The sequence below is a fragment of the Mus musculus genome, chromosome 4 (assembly GCF_000001635.26).
Source record: "Mus musculus strain C57BL/6J chromosome 4, GRCm38.p6 C57BL/6J".
NCBI classification, from domain to species: Eukaryota; Metazoa; Chordata; class Mammalia; order Rodentia; family Muridae; genus Mus; species Mus musculus.
This window is the reverse complement of record NC_000070.6, coordinates 110222336-110238906: the sequence shown is the minus strand read 5'-3', so window position 1 is coordinate 110238906 and position 16571 is coordinate 110222336. Positions and strand designations below refer to the sequence as shown.

The following is a 16571-nucleotide window of genomic DNA, read 5'->3' as shown; positions in this document are numbered from 1 at the left end:
TAAAGGGGGTTCTTTGACAAAATCAGTGAACTGCAGTGAACCAAGAAATGGGCATTTCTTTTAAAATCCCTCTTCTGTGCTAACATGAATTAGGGACTTGTAAGGAATGATATAGCATGTGGGATTGTCCTAGGTGGTGATAAATTGCTAAGCAAGAGGTCTTGGTATCTCACCTGCTCCTAGGAGGAACCGAAAGTGGTACCTGATGTATCCTTCTCGATAGGACAGTACAGTCCCTTCACACAGTATGGATTTTGGAAACCTTTGGGAACTGGGCATGCCCTGGGCATGATTCGGCCATGGCTTCATTTGGCCACCTAATAATCAGAATGGTATTTCATTTTCCATTGAGTAAAGATCTGCGCTATTAGGTGTTCGCAGCTTGCCATTCTTGCATGTTCCTGGGCACTCCTTCATTTTCATACCCGGTGTCATGAGAATGCTCATTCTTTGCTTGGATTAGCCATTCTCTGACATTCATTTCAGAGAGCCAAAGGTGGCTTTCGCCTTCCATTCCTACCCTACAGACCTATTTCTACATAAGTGTTTCTGTCCTTGGGTGTCCTCTTACCTCAGTCCCTTACCCTCATAAGCTAAATGTTGTTGTAGTTGTCATTTGTTAAGAAAAATATACTATTGCTTCTTTTAAGAATTTAAAGAGTTTCTTTCTATTAAAAGATTTGTTGGAGTCAAGCTAAGCACTCAGACCACAAAGACGGGCATCATGTCCGGTTCCTTCCTGACAATGAGCTCTTCCATGGTGGGAATAGGAGAGCTTGTCTTCACATTAGCAAGGTAGATCCAAGGCCGGAGAAGCCCAACTCCTTACTGCAGAAAGGACACTCTGGTAGGCTTCCAAGGTCCTGCTCCAGCTAATATTTGACATCCTGACTTACCTCTGTACAAGCCTCTATCTCATCTCCTTTAGTGAGGACAGAAATCTTTCTTCATCTGTTCCAATAGGCTTCTATTCTGCTAATATTTATGGAGCACTCCTTTGTGCCAAATGAGATAGACACAACCTATCTCATTTAATCTACATTTCAGTGTGACATTAGCAGCTTCTACATGCCCTTTATAAGGATAGTGTCTGGTGGGGGGACTCTTGAAAGCCGTTGTCTCAGTATTTAATTCAGTGGTTCTATTCACCCACAGACACTTCACACATGAAGTTTCATTTTGCCCAAAGGCTAATTACAGGGCACACAATTAGTATTAATCTGGTAGATCTTTTTGCCTCTTCTTCCTTTTTTGTTGCTAAACCATTGTCTTTAACATCTGCAGTGCACTGCTTCCGGAATCACCTGTTGGTTTGCATCCACTCGGGGTGGGAAGTCTTGTCTATCTGACACCCAGACCTTTGTTTCCTGTTGAGAATAAACCAACCAAGAATTAAGAATTCTGGATCATTTCTGTGGCTAGCTGGGAGTTTGCCAAAATCCTCTTCTTTTTGTTTCAAGCCTGTTAAAAATATTTTTAAATGTATGACTATTCATTCCTGTCTTGTAAGAACATTCTGAGCATAATTTAATTTAACGTGGCTTTGATTAAGAATCTTTCATTGCCCCGGGGTCATCCGTCTGAACACTCCTTCTTTTCAGTACAATAAATTCTGAAGGTGAGATAGTTGTCGCTGAGGCTCCCATTGTCCTCAGTACATTACCCAGAATATTTTTCCCTTTCAGTCCTTTTTTAACCAAGCACTTGATACTAGCTTTTTATCTTACGAATTTCTATTCTTTCTTGCACAACAGAAAAAAAAATAGGACTCAGATTGGTTCCGTTTTTCATTTGTGGAAGTTTATTATTGAAATTTATATTTGAAGAGCTGTCACTTGGAGCAAGTTATTTTATAGGACAAACCAAAGAGAATGGGGAAAAAAAGAGATCTCTTTTGAGAAATGAATTGCTTGGCTTTTCTTATTGTATAATGTGCATTTCTGTATGGGGAGATGCTAGAAATGGGTATCTACATGCTGTGGTCCCCTTGTGCCCTACCCAAGCAGAGAGGGCATCACACTTCACATCTGCATAATACAATCTCTGCCTCTAGCAAGAAGCTCGAAGCCTTTGTTGGGGTTGGCATTAGATAGACTCATTTGAGGATCTAGACCTGGGTATGGGTATCCTTGATTTTAAATTGTCGTGATGCTTGCATTATAGGGTGATTTTAAGGAGTAAGTGAGGTCATAAAAACGGTTGGTATAATAAGTAGCACTCAAAATAATAAAATTTTGGTACTACTCATTCACTTATTGAATTCATTTATTTAATTTAATATACTGAACAAATTTACTAACAGTCTACTATATATCAGGCATTGATCTTACTAACATTAACTATCCCCATGTCCTCACCCTTAAGGAGGCTTTCAGTCCATTGAGGAATATATTCAGTTCAGCAAGCATATTTTAAATACTTACTGTGGGCCAAGCACTTCACTTATTGTCCTGATGCCACATAATTATAGAAATGGAAAATGACACCTACTTATGAATCTGGAATGTAGCCTCTGGAAATAACTACAGACTGGCTTAAGGCCATGTTAAATGCTTTGGGAATTCAGAATTATGTATGGTAGGATCTTACACTTTCAGCGTTGTTTACTGAAAACAAACCCCCTCAAGACTTCATATTCCTGAATGACTCTTGACTCTCTGCCAAAGATCTAAGGAGACCTTGTATCCACCTCTGAGGATGAATTCAACTTAGAAACAGTAGTGACAGTACAGGGAAATATCAACAACCAGCAACTTTTGGATGCAATGGCTGCAAACTTAGTGGAGGGTCTTTCCCCTTGAGGGCTTGGGTGCTTATCCTGTCTCATCCTTCCAGTGTCCTTCTCTGCCTGTAACCTGGATACTTCTAATCAATCTTTTCAAGTTAGTCTGATCTCAAGTATCACATCCTCAAAAACAAACAAAACAAAACAAAAGTCACTCCTTCTCAATATTATATCACTAAACCATACTCAACTATCATTGTTAATTCACTGGCCTGACATTCCTGCTAGAGCACAAACCCTGGCTTCTCCCTTGGTCCTCATTTCCTGCATCCGTAGATTTTAAGATTATGGGTCTGACAGTCTTCTCTCAAAATGGCAATCTATGATCCAGTTGGATCCCGTTTGACATGCACAGCCAAGCTGCGAGATGTCAACTAAGAGAAAGAGTAAAACCTTAGAGACAGTGCTATAAAACCCAAGTTTCTCAGGTACATGGTGGTAAGTCGGGGTGGGGGCGGGGTTAGTGTACAAGTCAGTATGCGCTTAAGAACTCCCATGCAGCAGGAGTTCACTAGCTCTAGAGTCAGGGGGCTTAGCGGCTATTCTCTAATCACATAGCCAGGCTTGTAAATGCCTGCTTCAGAGAACTGTAAAGCTTTGAGTAATAAAGTGATGGTCGCTGGTTCCTTAGTGATGGTGATAGTCACTGGTTCCTTAGTAAATGCTCAATAAATGTCCCCTATTTTCTCCCTTAAAACTCAGGGCAAACTGAAACTGTTGTGAGCAGTAAGTTGGGACTAAGATAAATATCTCATAGAACCTTTGACTCCTTCTAATCAAAGCGATCTCATGGGGCCGATCTTGCTGACTTGTTTCTTTTGGTAAGGGTTAGATCTGTCCCCTGTGTATACAGTTCCGGTGTTTTACACTTCACACGGCACCCTACCTCCTTATAAAATCAATCTTTGAAAGCTCTTTTTTTTTAAAGATTTATTTATTTATTATATATGTAAGTACACTGTAGCTGTCTTCAGACACACCAGAAGAGGGAGTCAGATCTCATTACGGATGGTTGTGAGCCACCATGTGGTTGCTGGGATTTGAACTCAGGACCTTCGGAAGAGCAGTCGGGTGCTCTTACCTGCTGAGCCATCTCTCCAGCCCCTTTGAAAGCTCTTGATCAGGCTAAAACAAACAGCCCCCCAACTTAATTATGCCTGATCCTATTGTCTTCTCTTGGGTCACAGCAAGTGCACCCGTGGCTTTCCATGACAACCTTTCAAGTGTAAGGAAATGGAGGATCTCTGGGCTAACTAGTGGGCTAGTTAGTCTCCTGTGGGCTAACTAGTCACAGGTCTTCTGAGGCTGTCATATGAGATCTGGTTCCTGACCACTTATCAGCTTCCTTCAGGCATGGGTGAAGCTCTGCCCTTCTTCCTGATCCCTTCCTCCTTGGTATGTAGGAGACAGAGAGTGGTTAAGAGGATGTAAATAGTCATGAAGATAGGAAACACTGTCATACATTCACTAAACAAGTGTTCCCCAGCTAACCAACAATGCCAAGACTCTTTGAGGGTATAGGGTCAAGTTGCTCCCAGTCTAGTGGGGTACAGAGAAACTAATCAAGTGGTAGTTTTGAGGGTTCAGGAGAGAGCTCAAGTAACAAAGTGCTTCCTTTGCAAGCACAAGGCCCTGAATTAGATCCCCAGATCAATGTGTTTAAAAATCCCACAACCAGGAAAGGTAGCCTGCACTTCTCTTTTTTTTTTTTTTTTTTTTTTTTTTTTTTTTTTTTTTGTACTGGCTTAAGTATTTATTCTGAGACAGAAAGCAGAAATTACAAAACAATTTAGACAGTATAAATTTGAAATAATAGGAGCATAGACCACTAACAAATCTTAATTGATAAGAATCCTTTTTGCTGTTTTTATTTTTTTTTATTTTCTTTTTTTTTTTTCCATTTTTTATTAGGTATTTAGCTCATTTAGCCTGCACTTCTAACTCCCATGCTGGGGAGGAGGAGACATGTGGATCCCTGGGGTTTGCTACCCAGCCAGCCTAGCCTATCCATGAGTTTCAAGCCAGTGAGAGACAGTGTCTAAGAACTACAGAGAAAGGAATAATGGATGGCACCTGAGGAGCAAGATGAAGGAGTTCCTGAGCATGCTCACACACACACACACACACACACACACACACACACACACACACACACACACACACCTGCACACACAGAAGAGGTGGGTTTGAAAAGGTTTGTTAGTCAGAGGGAAGGCCAATGTGGTTTTACAATGTCTTCTTGTTTTAACTCATTTGACAAGGGTGATATGGATTGCCTTAACTCCTGTTGTATCTCTAACACAGGGTATATTCCTGCTCCTGAGCCTTTGAACATGAGATGCCCTCTGCTTAGAATGTCCTTCCCCCAGATAGGGCTAACTGTCTGCCTCTCTTCTCACTAGTCTCTATCTTTATGTTGCCTGAGTAGTGAGGCCTTCCCTGACCTCTGCATAAAAATTTTCAGACATGTCCTAGCAGTGCTGTTCCCTTGTCTCTGGCCTATTTTCTCCCTAGGACTCTCCATTCTCTGACAACCTTTATATTCTCTCAATATGTCTTGGATGTCCTCTGTACTCTCAATCAGAATACCAATCCAATGGTGACAGAAACAAAGATGTCCTGTTTCTTGTTCCCTTCTGTGTTTCCAGGGAACATAACTGTACCTGACACACAGTGGATGCCCAGTGAATACCTGTGGGATAAGGGTAGGTTTGGAATTAGGCCTCAAGCTGCAATGTCATCACTTTAGTGGGTAACCCTTCTCAAATGCTATCCTTTATACAAAGCTCCTCTATGTGCCTCTTCCTTCAGGCAATCTTTCCCTATTCTTCTTAGTGAAAATTGGTGTCCAATGGACAGCTTTGTTTATTCAGGGCTCTCATTGGTTCTTAGACTTGTATTTCTCTTCACATAAGGAGCATCCTAAACCCAGGAACATCTCAGGGTTCACCCATAGTGTCCAGCTTATAGCAAGTGCTTGTTCTGTGTGAATTTGTGTGCTTATATAAAAGACAAACATCAAAATCATTCTCCACCTTTGGGGAGATTAGGGCCTCGTGGAGGAGAGAATATCACCTAGACAGCGTGAAAACTAACACCTAACAGTGTGTGAGGGAAGAAAAAGACAGCAATACCCAATTGAGGTTCTGTTAAAGGCCAGACACTTTACATGAGTTGTTTCATATAAAGCTCCTACTAGCCCCTTGAAGAAAATTGGTGCTATCTTCTAAATCAGAATGCCAAAACAGAGTCAAAATGGGAATTCGAAGTTTGGAGACCAAGAGAAATAGCATATATTAAGAAAACTTGATAATTTTCTTGTGGGAGTTTGCCTTCCTCATTCCCATTCATTAGATGTGTGGTTTTTCCCAGAAACAAAGGCACAGGGAGGTTAATTACACATAGTCAGGGACACAGAACAGTATTTGAAACTGAGACTAAGACCTACATCCAATCCAACTCGCCAATTCATCTCATTCTTCAGTAAGCATTCAAAGCCCCCAAGGATCACACTGAGAAGCAGGTGCTGATTCAGGGGATCTGGGGTGGGAGGGACCTGAGGCTCTGCATTTCTTGTAGATGATGTCAATGAGGGTACTACAGGGACTGTGCTCGAAATAGCAACAGTGCTTAGTCTAGGGCAACCAAAAGAAAAAAAATCCCTGCCTCGTTGGTTGCAATGGCACTGGATTTTCAATAGGAAAGCTGAGTTTCAGGCTGATCAATACTGTTAAATCCCTAGAGGATGGTGGAGGGCACACAACTACAGTTTCAAGACTCCATGGTACCCCCTGTCCTGGTGAGAGCAAGAGTGCCCCGTGAAGACTTATCAGACGTCAGACTTTTTCTAGGCACTTGAGCTGAGGGCAGCCGTTGTGGAGAGAAAGCATGAACTAGAGTGTCACTAAAAGGGTCCGTGCAAGTCCAAGCCCTGAAGCCTAGCAACTCCTTAACTTTGAACAGGTCATTTTACCACTTCTTAAACCACGTTTTTTCCATGTGTGCACCACGGGCCCAATGGTGCCCATTTCACGTAGGATTAAATGAGGTAACATGAGTAAGCCACTTAGCACAGTGCCTGGCACAAAGTGTCACTGAATAAAATATAACATCTATTAGTCCCCCTGTTCATATAATCCTCACAGTGATCCTTTGATTATGAGGATTAAAGGATTAGCTCTCTTTTTCCAGACAAGGGAACAGGCTGAAGGCACTTAAATGACTTAACCAAGGTTATACAGCAAATGTGGTTATGAACCACACACAGGTTTACACACGCAGTTGCAGGCACACTCTCCCTGCCTCTCCAGTATGTTCAGACAGACTCCGGGAACGACATCTCAGAACTGGCAGCCAGGGAGGGCACCCTGAGATTTGAGGTTGAGTGCTGTTAACCTGACGTGTGAATTATCGCCAAGCAGGTGATCTGGAGGTGACTAGGGACTTTATCATGTGCTTTGAAAACAGGATTTCAGCTTGAGCTAGGGGTTCTGATGGCCACAAAAATCCCTTACTCAACTCAGAAGTTTTCATCAACAGCAACTGCCCATCTGGCTGCCCCCTCAGGGGCTCTGCAGATGAGATGAGCCGATGTGAGGTTTCTGGAGAAGGGTGATTCTCACAGGGAAAGAGCAAAGTGTGCAAGTTGGCAGTGCAGAAATGCTGAGACTCCTTCTGGCCAGCTTTTCTGCTGCTGTTGTCAGCCATGAGATCAGAATAATCCTAGGACCCTGAAGACCAGGCCAAGTCCTGAGAAAACAGGAGTTTTAAGGGGCTATGATTGGACAGTTTCTGGAACTCGAACGTGTAAAAATGCTTAACAGAAACAACATAAAACAATTTACATTTCCTTAAATGAGTCCAAAAACCCTCGGTTGTTAGTAACATCTTACTTTTAGGAGGGAACCATGACAATGGCGAACAGCAACCAGAGCCAAAAGATCGGCAGCCTATGGTTCAAGGGACAAGTCTGGCCATTGTCTGTTTTTCTAGATAAAGTTGTATTGGACCACAGCCATTGTTGTTGTTGTTGTTGTTGTTCAGATAGTGTCTCTGGCAGACACACAACGGCATGGTTGTTGTAATAAGGACTGTGGCCCACCAAGCCTAAGTTGTTTACTACCTTATCCTACACATTAAAACAAACAGACAAATGCCTACTCAAATCCTGATTGATCAAAAATTCAGCTTTGTGATGTTGGGAAAAATTCGGTTCCCTTGTTTCTGTTAGATGATACTTTTCTTTCTTCACATAGTGTTGCCATGAAAATCAAATGTGTTGTGAAATAGCGGGAAAGCACTCTGTGCACCTAGGATAACTGTGGCTCTGTGGCTGATCTGCCTTTCAGGAGAACCCAGAACACAAAAAGAGGTTGTACATGAGAAGTGACGCCAAGATTATCCCCATACCTCCACACACACACACACGCTCACCCTGCGTGAGTCTTGTCAGGGTCTCTCCTTCCTCATAAATACAAACTTAATCCCCCAGTTCCTTCCTCTTTGTCTCTTCTTCCAAACATGTTCTGCTTAAACACCTGCCAAGGACCTAGTGTGTTCAGAATATAATCTTCCATAAATTAATTCTTGTAAAAAGGAATGTTTGGTTCCTAAATGGAGAGGTTTGACGCATAACCTATAGCCAAATAGAAATGCTTTCTATCATAGTAGGAGGGCACATAGCAGGAGGAAATATTATCTCTCCATGTGTGCAAATGCCCATGCTATATCAAAGCATCAATACTCAGGTTCATATTTAGGAGAACAGTTTTCAAAACAAGAGCCTGTTTAATCCAAAATATATGGACGTGATTTAAGCTGTGGCTATTATGCATACAGTTTTCTCTTTTGGAAACTACATTTTGAATTCTAAGTTTCTATCCCAGACTACCTCGGGTGCTTCTTACCAATACACGGTAAGTGGAGATGTTTTACCCTTGCCAGCTGGACAGGACTGCTAGAAGCTGATCAGATGTGGCCAACAAGAAGCCAGATGTTATAGCCTAAAATTTTAGAAACAGTCTTTATTTCCTACCATTTCTTTCTTAAATAAAGATGAGTTAGTAAGCAGAACCTGGATGACTGCTCAACTTGCAGTCAACGTAAACATACATTTAGAACAAAAATAAAGTTTAGTGTTCAGTTCTTAAAATATTGTTGCCATAACTATATGCTCACATTTTGTTACCATTGATAAAGGGAGAAGATATGACTATTTGAAAAGAGGAGAAAAAAGAGAATGGTTTATCTATGGACTGCAGATACATACACATGCTCTGGGCCCCAGACTATGTCCCCTGAGGCCTCTCACCATAGCAACTCTCTCAGTCCCCATGGAAAAAGCATTGGCATTCTTTATGAATGTATTCCATCTATAGCTTTCTGTGTATGCTTACACACAGGACTGCTGAATCAAAACCTACCACCAGTGCTTGGCCATCAAAATTCAAACACAAAATTCTTGATCATTTTACTCTCCCCCAGTATTAAAACTGTTCCTTTCAAAAAAAATGTAGCTTGGGTTTTTTATAACTTTTGCTCTGGAACTTAATCTTCTCCAGGTTATGTTTTTAAAAGAGAATGCTTAGGTCCTTGAAGCATTTTTGTTAGACATAGCTGGACTCCTGTGATCCTGTGAGGCATATGTGAAGGGAGCCTACTCAGGAACTAGGCTAACTGCAGGTAGTTTCATTGTGCTGCCCAGTTACCTCCTACCTTCCCATGCACAGGCAAGCTCCTCCATCTCTGGCCTCTTCTTCAATACAGGGCTCTGTTCTAGAACTTGCAGTTTATTTTATACTGAGAAGAATCTTCTTTGTGAAATTACATTCTTCTGGGCTTTAGTTTTCCCTGAAGCATTTTTTATCCTTGATGCTAAATGAAGTCTCTCTAAACCTGGGACAGGTGATGATAGCACAGGAGAGCTAATTATAGTGGGAGCCAGGGTAATGGAACCCTGGGGATGATACAGGGTGGGAGGGTTGATGTCACGCATCTTGCCTGGACTGAAGTCCTTTCCCTTACTTGACCTTCAGAACCTCCTGGGACCTAAGCCTGAGTTTTCCTCCCTCCAAAAGCAAAAATCTAAGACCAAATTTAGAATGCAAAACCTAAACTCACGATGCATGTTTTAATAGCCATTAATATATGAGTAGTTTTACAGAGAACGATAGCATACTGGGAACATACACCACACATGTATTTCATGATCATGAAGAACACAGAAATTTTTCAGGATGATCAGGTCTACTGTTAGCAGTTAACCAGTGAAGGTCTTATTTGTTTGTTCTATTTCAATTTTATGCAAATTACATTAGGCTAGAAAATGACCCATTCAATGGTTTCCTGGAACTCCTACAGCAGCTTGGTCATAGACATGATTGCTTTAAAATGTTCTTTAGGAGCAGTTCAACTTGCTACATGACTAGTTTTTTAAAGTGATTATAGGAATATTATATATGCAAGATAAATACGACTGAGAAATTTGCATGATGAAAATAGATTTAATTAGGTGAATTTAGTTAGGCTTGATGAGGTGGAGACAAATTTAGGATAGATTACATTTTTAAACCAATGAAATTAGTCTCTTGTATTTTTGTATTTGCAAAATGGCATTGCGAGAACATGTGGCAGGGTCTTGTAATACAACTCTCTCTCTCTCTCTCTCTCTCTCTCTCTCTCTCACACACACACACACATACACTTACAGAGAGAGGGGGAGGGAGAGAGAGAGCAAGAGAGAGAGTGAGAGAGAGAGAGAGAGAGAGAGAGAGAGAGAGAGAGAGAAACACACCAAACTTGAAAAATAAAACAAAAAGAAAAGGGTCAGGGGTCATGGCAGCTGAAGTACGCCCCATGCTTTACAGCCTCTCCTCCTTCATCGAGCACCGTTTCTGGCTAGTGATGAGCCCGTCTAGCAAAGCTAGCCTCTGTCTTTCCTGTTCAACACAAGACATTGACGTTTGGGGTTTTCATTTGATTGAGTTTCCCCTCTGTTCTCTCTGCTTCTGTCCTATAACAATAAAAAAGATGCCCATTTTCTGATCCAGAACCCAACTTGTTTTCCCAGGTTCCCTCCTACAACCAACACAAACACAGACATTTACCAGCAAAACAGAAGCTGTTGGAAACAGTTTTTTGGCTGCTGAAATGGGCTCCTGTCACCGGGACGTGGCAGGCTTTTTGCTGTATTATCTCCCAGCCCTGGCCCCAGTACGCCAAAGAGAGCTTTATGTAATCAGTCTTCCCTGATGTATGACATCCTGTCATTTCCCGCCCCTTCGGCTCTGCTGCCACCCACAAATCAATAGCATTGCCTGAGAAGTTCAAGCTGGCTCTGCAGCCACCACAAGCGCTGTGTTTCTTAAAGAGTATGTCAGAAAATGTAAAGTTTCCTAATGATATTTCTGGCTGATGACACATGGCAGAGCTGATGGACTATTTATAATCAGTGGCACGATCGCAAGTACATTATTTTTATTTCACTTAGGGGGGAGCCCTGTCACTTGCTACCTCTTTGTAGACAAGTTGATATCATCTCCGCCTAAAGTAGCTAAATCCTCTTTGCGGAATGCATTTGTGCTTTCCCCTTTGTGTGTTAGGAGCTTCTCCATTCTTTCTGAAAGAAACCCTTGCCCTTCCTTTTATCTAATGTTCTTTGGCTCCTGAGATGATGAGGGCAAAGAATGATTAGTAGCAACTGCTCTAAATTCTGGCCATGTCTACATCCTTCACTAAAACTGTCTCTGGTCCTCTCTGCTCAGATCCTGCTATCGCCCCCTCTGAGTGTGGGAGTGGCTGCCATGACCAAGACAATAGACAGCTACGGAGTCTAGTGTTTCTCCCAATTTTACAGGACTGAGCAGAGTGTAACTGTCCTTTGTTGAGTACCTACTATGGTCAGGGCAATGTACTTGGTAGGCATTTTGTGTACGTTACCTCACTAAACTCTCTCAGAGTCTGCCAGAGGTAAGTGCTATTATCCCCAGAGAAGGGATCTGGGAGAAATGGATGGTAAATGACTTCTCTCCAAAATGACCCAAATGACCAAGACTCTACTCAAGATCCTTAACAAACTGCATGCTGTCTTTCTACTCCCTGGTAATGGATCTTCCTGATCATGCTGCCTGCCCCTTGTATATATCGGGTTTGACTATTCAAGGGCATGTACTATTTTTACTTTGGGTGATGAGAGCTACTATGAGATGAAAGCCCCATACCCAGGATGAGAATTGTTGGAGTTGGAAACCTCTTATCCTAGGATGAACCTAAACAAAAAGAAATCCTAGACCAGAGGAGGTTTTTAACACACACGACAATGGGAAGTGTGGCTTCTGCAAAGATATTGAGCTCTCTCTCTCTCTCTCTCTCTCTCTCTCTCCCTCCCTCCCTCCCTCCCTCCCTCCCTCCCTCTCCCCTCCCCTCTCTCTCTACTTCTCTGTCTTCCTGTCTCTCTTTTTTTAATATTTCCACAGGACAGAGTTTAGGGTATGGATTTGTTAACTATATTGATCCAAAGGATGCAGAGAAAGCCATCAACACTTTAAATGGACTCAGACTCCAGACCAAAACCATAAAGGTAAGAGTCGATATACCGACTTCTGGTCCAGGGGGCCTTGGTAACATTTTTGTCTGTGGGTCTAATAAGCCCAGGCTCATGGGATCCAGAAGTTATATTCTTTATTTACTCAAAGAACAGTCACTGTCCACTCTGTTAAGTAAAGGGCATGAGCCATTACAAAATAGTAAAATTGAGGTGAAGAGTGCAGGGAAAGGGTTAGGAGCCTTGACAACTCTAATCCAGCAGTCAGGCTGGGGTCAGGGATTCAAGGCCCTACAAAGCAGGCCTGCCAGCCTGAAGTTCTGCACACACAATGGCCAGAAGCAAGCTGAAGGAAGAAACTGGGGCAGGAGAGCTGTCCCAGGTATGAAGTGTAGCCCTAAGTTGGGGAGGTGGGTCACGAGGAAGATGGGGAGTAGGCAGCTCCAAGTCAGGAGACCTCGTGCACTGAAGTGAGCAGCAGGACTTTCACTTAAGAATTATTAGAAACCTACCATTAGAAAATGGGAGGGGGAACGTCAACTGTAAACAAACAGTGCCGAAAGAAGGGCAGCTCCAGTTAAATGGATGGAAAGATAGTAAAGGAACAACAAAAATAGTAAATCTAACAGTCTAAAAATAATTAGGTGACCGGGGAACATCTCAAGAATCATTGCTGTAAATCAGAAATCAGTGATCTAGAGGCTACTTGTCCAGGTAGGTAGGTTTCTGGGGCTGGACTGCCTTCCGACTTCATGTCTGGAGGACGCGGCCGCCTTGGGCATCCGGTGGTCCTCTCCTGGATGAAGCTGCCTGATCCTCACCTCCCTTCCCTGTCTTCCCCCCACCTCCAGGCAGCATCCTGTTTAGGGGCAGCTGCCAGGCGATTAATGAGTCCCATCCTTCATAGCCTATTAAACCACAGGGAAGTGTCTCCTGGGCGCTCTTATCCTCATGACAGCAGGTCTGACTCAAAGTAGGACAAAAGAGAAACCTCTCCCAGAATGGAAATCTATAGATGGCACCAGCTCTCCGCATCGGAAAACACAAAACTAGAACTTTTTAGTTCAGCGAAACTACTTTTCTGACATCCAGGCTAACAAAAGAGACGAGCAGTGTAAAGATAATCTTCGCTGGAAGGAAATAAAAACAACAACAGAACTTTTCTCTTTTTGGAACACATTACATGAGTATTTTTCTTTTTTAAGCAGCTTTATTTTTGCAATTGTGTTTAGATTATTTCTTTTAAAAAAAATTATTGCTTTCTCTGATCTCCTACTGTCTGTGTAGTACACAAAGACCCTGAAATAAGCCTGATTTAGACTGCCTTCGACAAGGCATAGAATCAGTTCCTAAGAATTCTCTGAGGGGGAAATAAAAGTTGTTTAATTATGCCATAGTCCTCAGAGAGGCAGAAAGATTAATTCTTTCAAAAGAGAAACACATATTTTCATACTTTAAGTCAAGAAACGTGTTCCTGTCTCCTGACGCTGAAGAGGACCTTGTCACATTGAGAGCTGTTTGAGGGACCGATTGATTTGTGTGTGTTATCCAGTTCAGCATTAGAATGTCAGATGTTTATTTTTTCCCTTGCCGGATGCACTGACCTTGAACTGAGAAAGGTACTTTTCTGTCCTCTGCAGCTTTCTTAAAACCAAACCCTTTTCCCTCAGCTCGGGACCAAATCACCAGCCATCAATTCACCTTCTAATTTTTTTTAAGATCTCTGTGGTTTCCCCCAAAGACTGATTGGACCCAGCTTTTCGAGTATCAGAATGGTCCCCGTAGCCCATCCTACAGTAGGATGCTTTATCTAAATGGATCTCTGAGCGTAATGGGTCTCTGAGACAAGGAGCATTGATTATTTTCTTTCTGTGAAGCGCTGCTCGTCCTCCTTCCCTGCTCTGGATCCTTCTCTGTATCCTCCCACCTAGCCCAGGCTCCCCCTGCATCCAATGCTGCTGACAGACACATTTGCACCCAGTGGAAATGTGGGCTCCTAAGTCACTGTAGGATTCAGAATGCATGATACCACTGCTGAATCAATAATTTCCATTCTCTACTACAAATGAAAATTTAATGTGCAAACCTAGGGATTTCAGCCCTTTCATTAAAGGAGTTTATTTGCCATACAAAAAAAAAAATTAAGTTTGACTGATAGGTTCCTTTATTAACTTTTCTTCCCTTTCCTAAAGGGACACAGTGTTTAAGGTAAAAATCATATTAAATGGAAGGAAAAAAAAGAAAACCCTTTATGTGTGCTGTTAATAGTCTCATCATTTATTAATTTCTTAAAATTGCTTTTTTTTGCCTTCCAGGCCACTGTTTACTTCTGCTTCAGTTTGCTTTGATAAGTGGCACAAGATTTATCTCTTTACTCTTTTTTTTAAATATTTTTTATTACATATTTTCCTCAATTACATTTCCAATGCTATCCCAAAAGTCCCCTATACTATCTCTTTACTCTTGACTCCCAGGAAAGAGTAGATAGCTTGTCAATCTGTAAACAAAGACAGACAACGACACAAACAACAAACCACACAGGTCACCTCTAGAAGCATGCATGACAGAGATCTTGGGACCATCTGGCACGAGTTGACAGACTTGGTCAAGTGTGTGCTCATTGTCACATTTCTGATAACCCAGAAAACACAGCACTGTAGGTGTGATATACAAAAATATTAGTGTCCCAAAGCCAAGAATTAACCCCTAAACAGTAAAGGTTACTGACTAACTCCCAAACTCAGGAATAGTTTCAGTGATGGGAGCTAACAGAAAGCAGAGAGGGCAGAAGTCTGGTGATGATGATGGTGATGACGACGACAATGATAGTGATGACGTTGATGGTGATAACAATGATGACAATGATGATGATGACAATGGTGGTGATGACGTTGATGGTGATAACAATGATGACAATGATGATGATGACAATGGTGGTGATGACATTGATGGTGATAACAATGGCAATGATGACAATGGTGGTGATGACATTGATGGTGATAATGATGATGATGACGTTGATGATAACAATGACAATGACGATGATGGTGGTGGTGATGATGGTTTGACAACAGTGATTCTGAAGGTGTTTAATTCAGATTTTCAGTTGTTCAATAGGAGCTGAACTCTAAATATCCTTTATGTCAGATCTCCCAATTTTTACAAGCCAAGAACAAAAACGAAGAATGACATATGAAGAAAAACCAAGCAGAACATAACAGTTGACCTTTGGGTATCAGTCTTTTACCTATGACCCTGAGATTTAAAAATCACAGCGGTGCTTTTGTCAGGTATCAGTGAATTTCCCATTACCTGGCTGCTAGCAGGAGGTGTTGATCCACAAAGACACTTTTCTGTCAACAAAAAAAAAGGGGGGGGGGAGCCACTTTCCTTTTATTAAAGAGGCTGTATGTAAGGGGCCCAAGCAATCACTGATTGTGTGTGAAGAGCCTGGCCAGACCTCTGGCAGAGGAAGGGCATGATGAATTGCCCTACACTGAGCAGCTGTGAATGGGAACTCCGGAGGGATTGTTCTTTAGATTAGACTTCTTTCAAGAGAGAAGAATCTACCTGGAAGCAGGGTAGGTAAGACCAGAAAGGCAAAGTATCCTGCCAAACAGCTGTCAGTTTAGCACTTGCAAACAGGAACCAGAGAGAAAATGGCAGCAAACAACAGTAACACTAGTTTACTTTGAGTGTTTACATCGTGCCCGTTAGGATTCTAATCTCTCTAATGTTATCATTTAACCTTTGAGCTGTCCTGGGAGTTACATGCTTTGCTCACAGCAGCTCTGGCTCTAAAATTAGCCCTGTAAGAAGGGGTGCTGTTATCTTCTTTATGCTAATGAGGAAACTGAGGCCCGAAGGAAGTTCAGGAGACAGACCTAGGATCACACCGTGGGTAAATGACAGTTGGGGTATTTTTAAAAAGCTTTAAAAATAATTCTCTGGCAGTGGGTCCTCAGTGCTGCAATGTCAAGCTGCCTGTTTGCCTAGCAGCGTGTGAGCCCTGTGAGAGCGTGTGGGTGGAGAGTTTGGCTCCGCACAGACAAGGGTTAATTCCCTGGTGTGGTTAGAAGATATAAAAAGCAAATAAATGAGCTGTGTGGTTCTCCCAGGTTCTTCATAGATGGACTTACGGTTCAGAACGTTTGCCATTAACTTGAAGACACACTGGACTTTAAATAACTTCTCCAGCCCTTGCTTTCCAAGCCTAAGGCCTTCCATCTAAGTGAACCGCAGACG

General features: G+C 42.2%; 1 protein-coding gene across 30 annotated transcripts in view; it reads left to right on the top strand.

Annotated features, from left to right (window-relative positions):
- The window catches only part of Elavl4 (ELAV like RNA binding protein 4), a 148203-nt gene that overhangs the window by 113033 nt on the left and 18599 nt on the right, over positions 1-16571 (top strand). For all 30 annotated transcript variants that reach the window (XM_030253253.1, XM_030253254.1, XM_006502798.4 and 27 more), the window contains one exon: positions 12259-12362. In XM_030253253.1, the coding sequence (XP_030109113.1) occupies positions 12259-12362 (104 nt within the window). The remainder of the gene's footprint in view (positions 1-12258; positions 12363-16571) is intronic.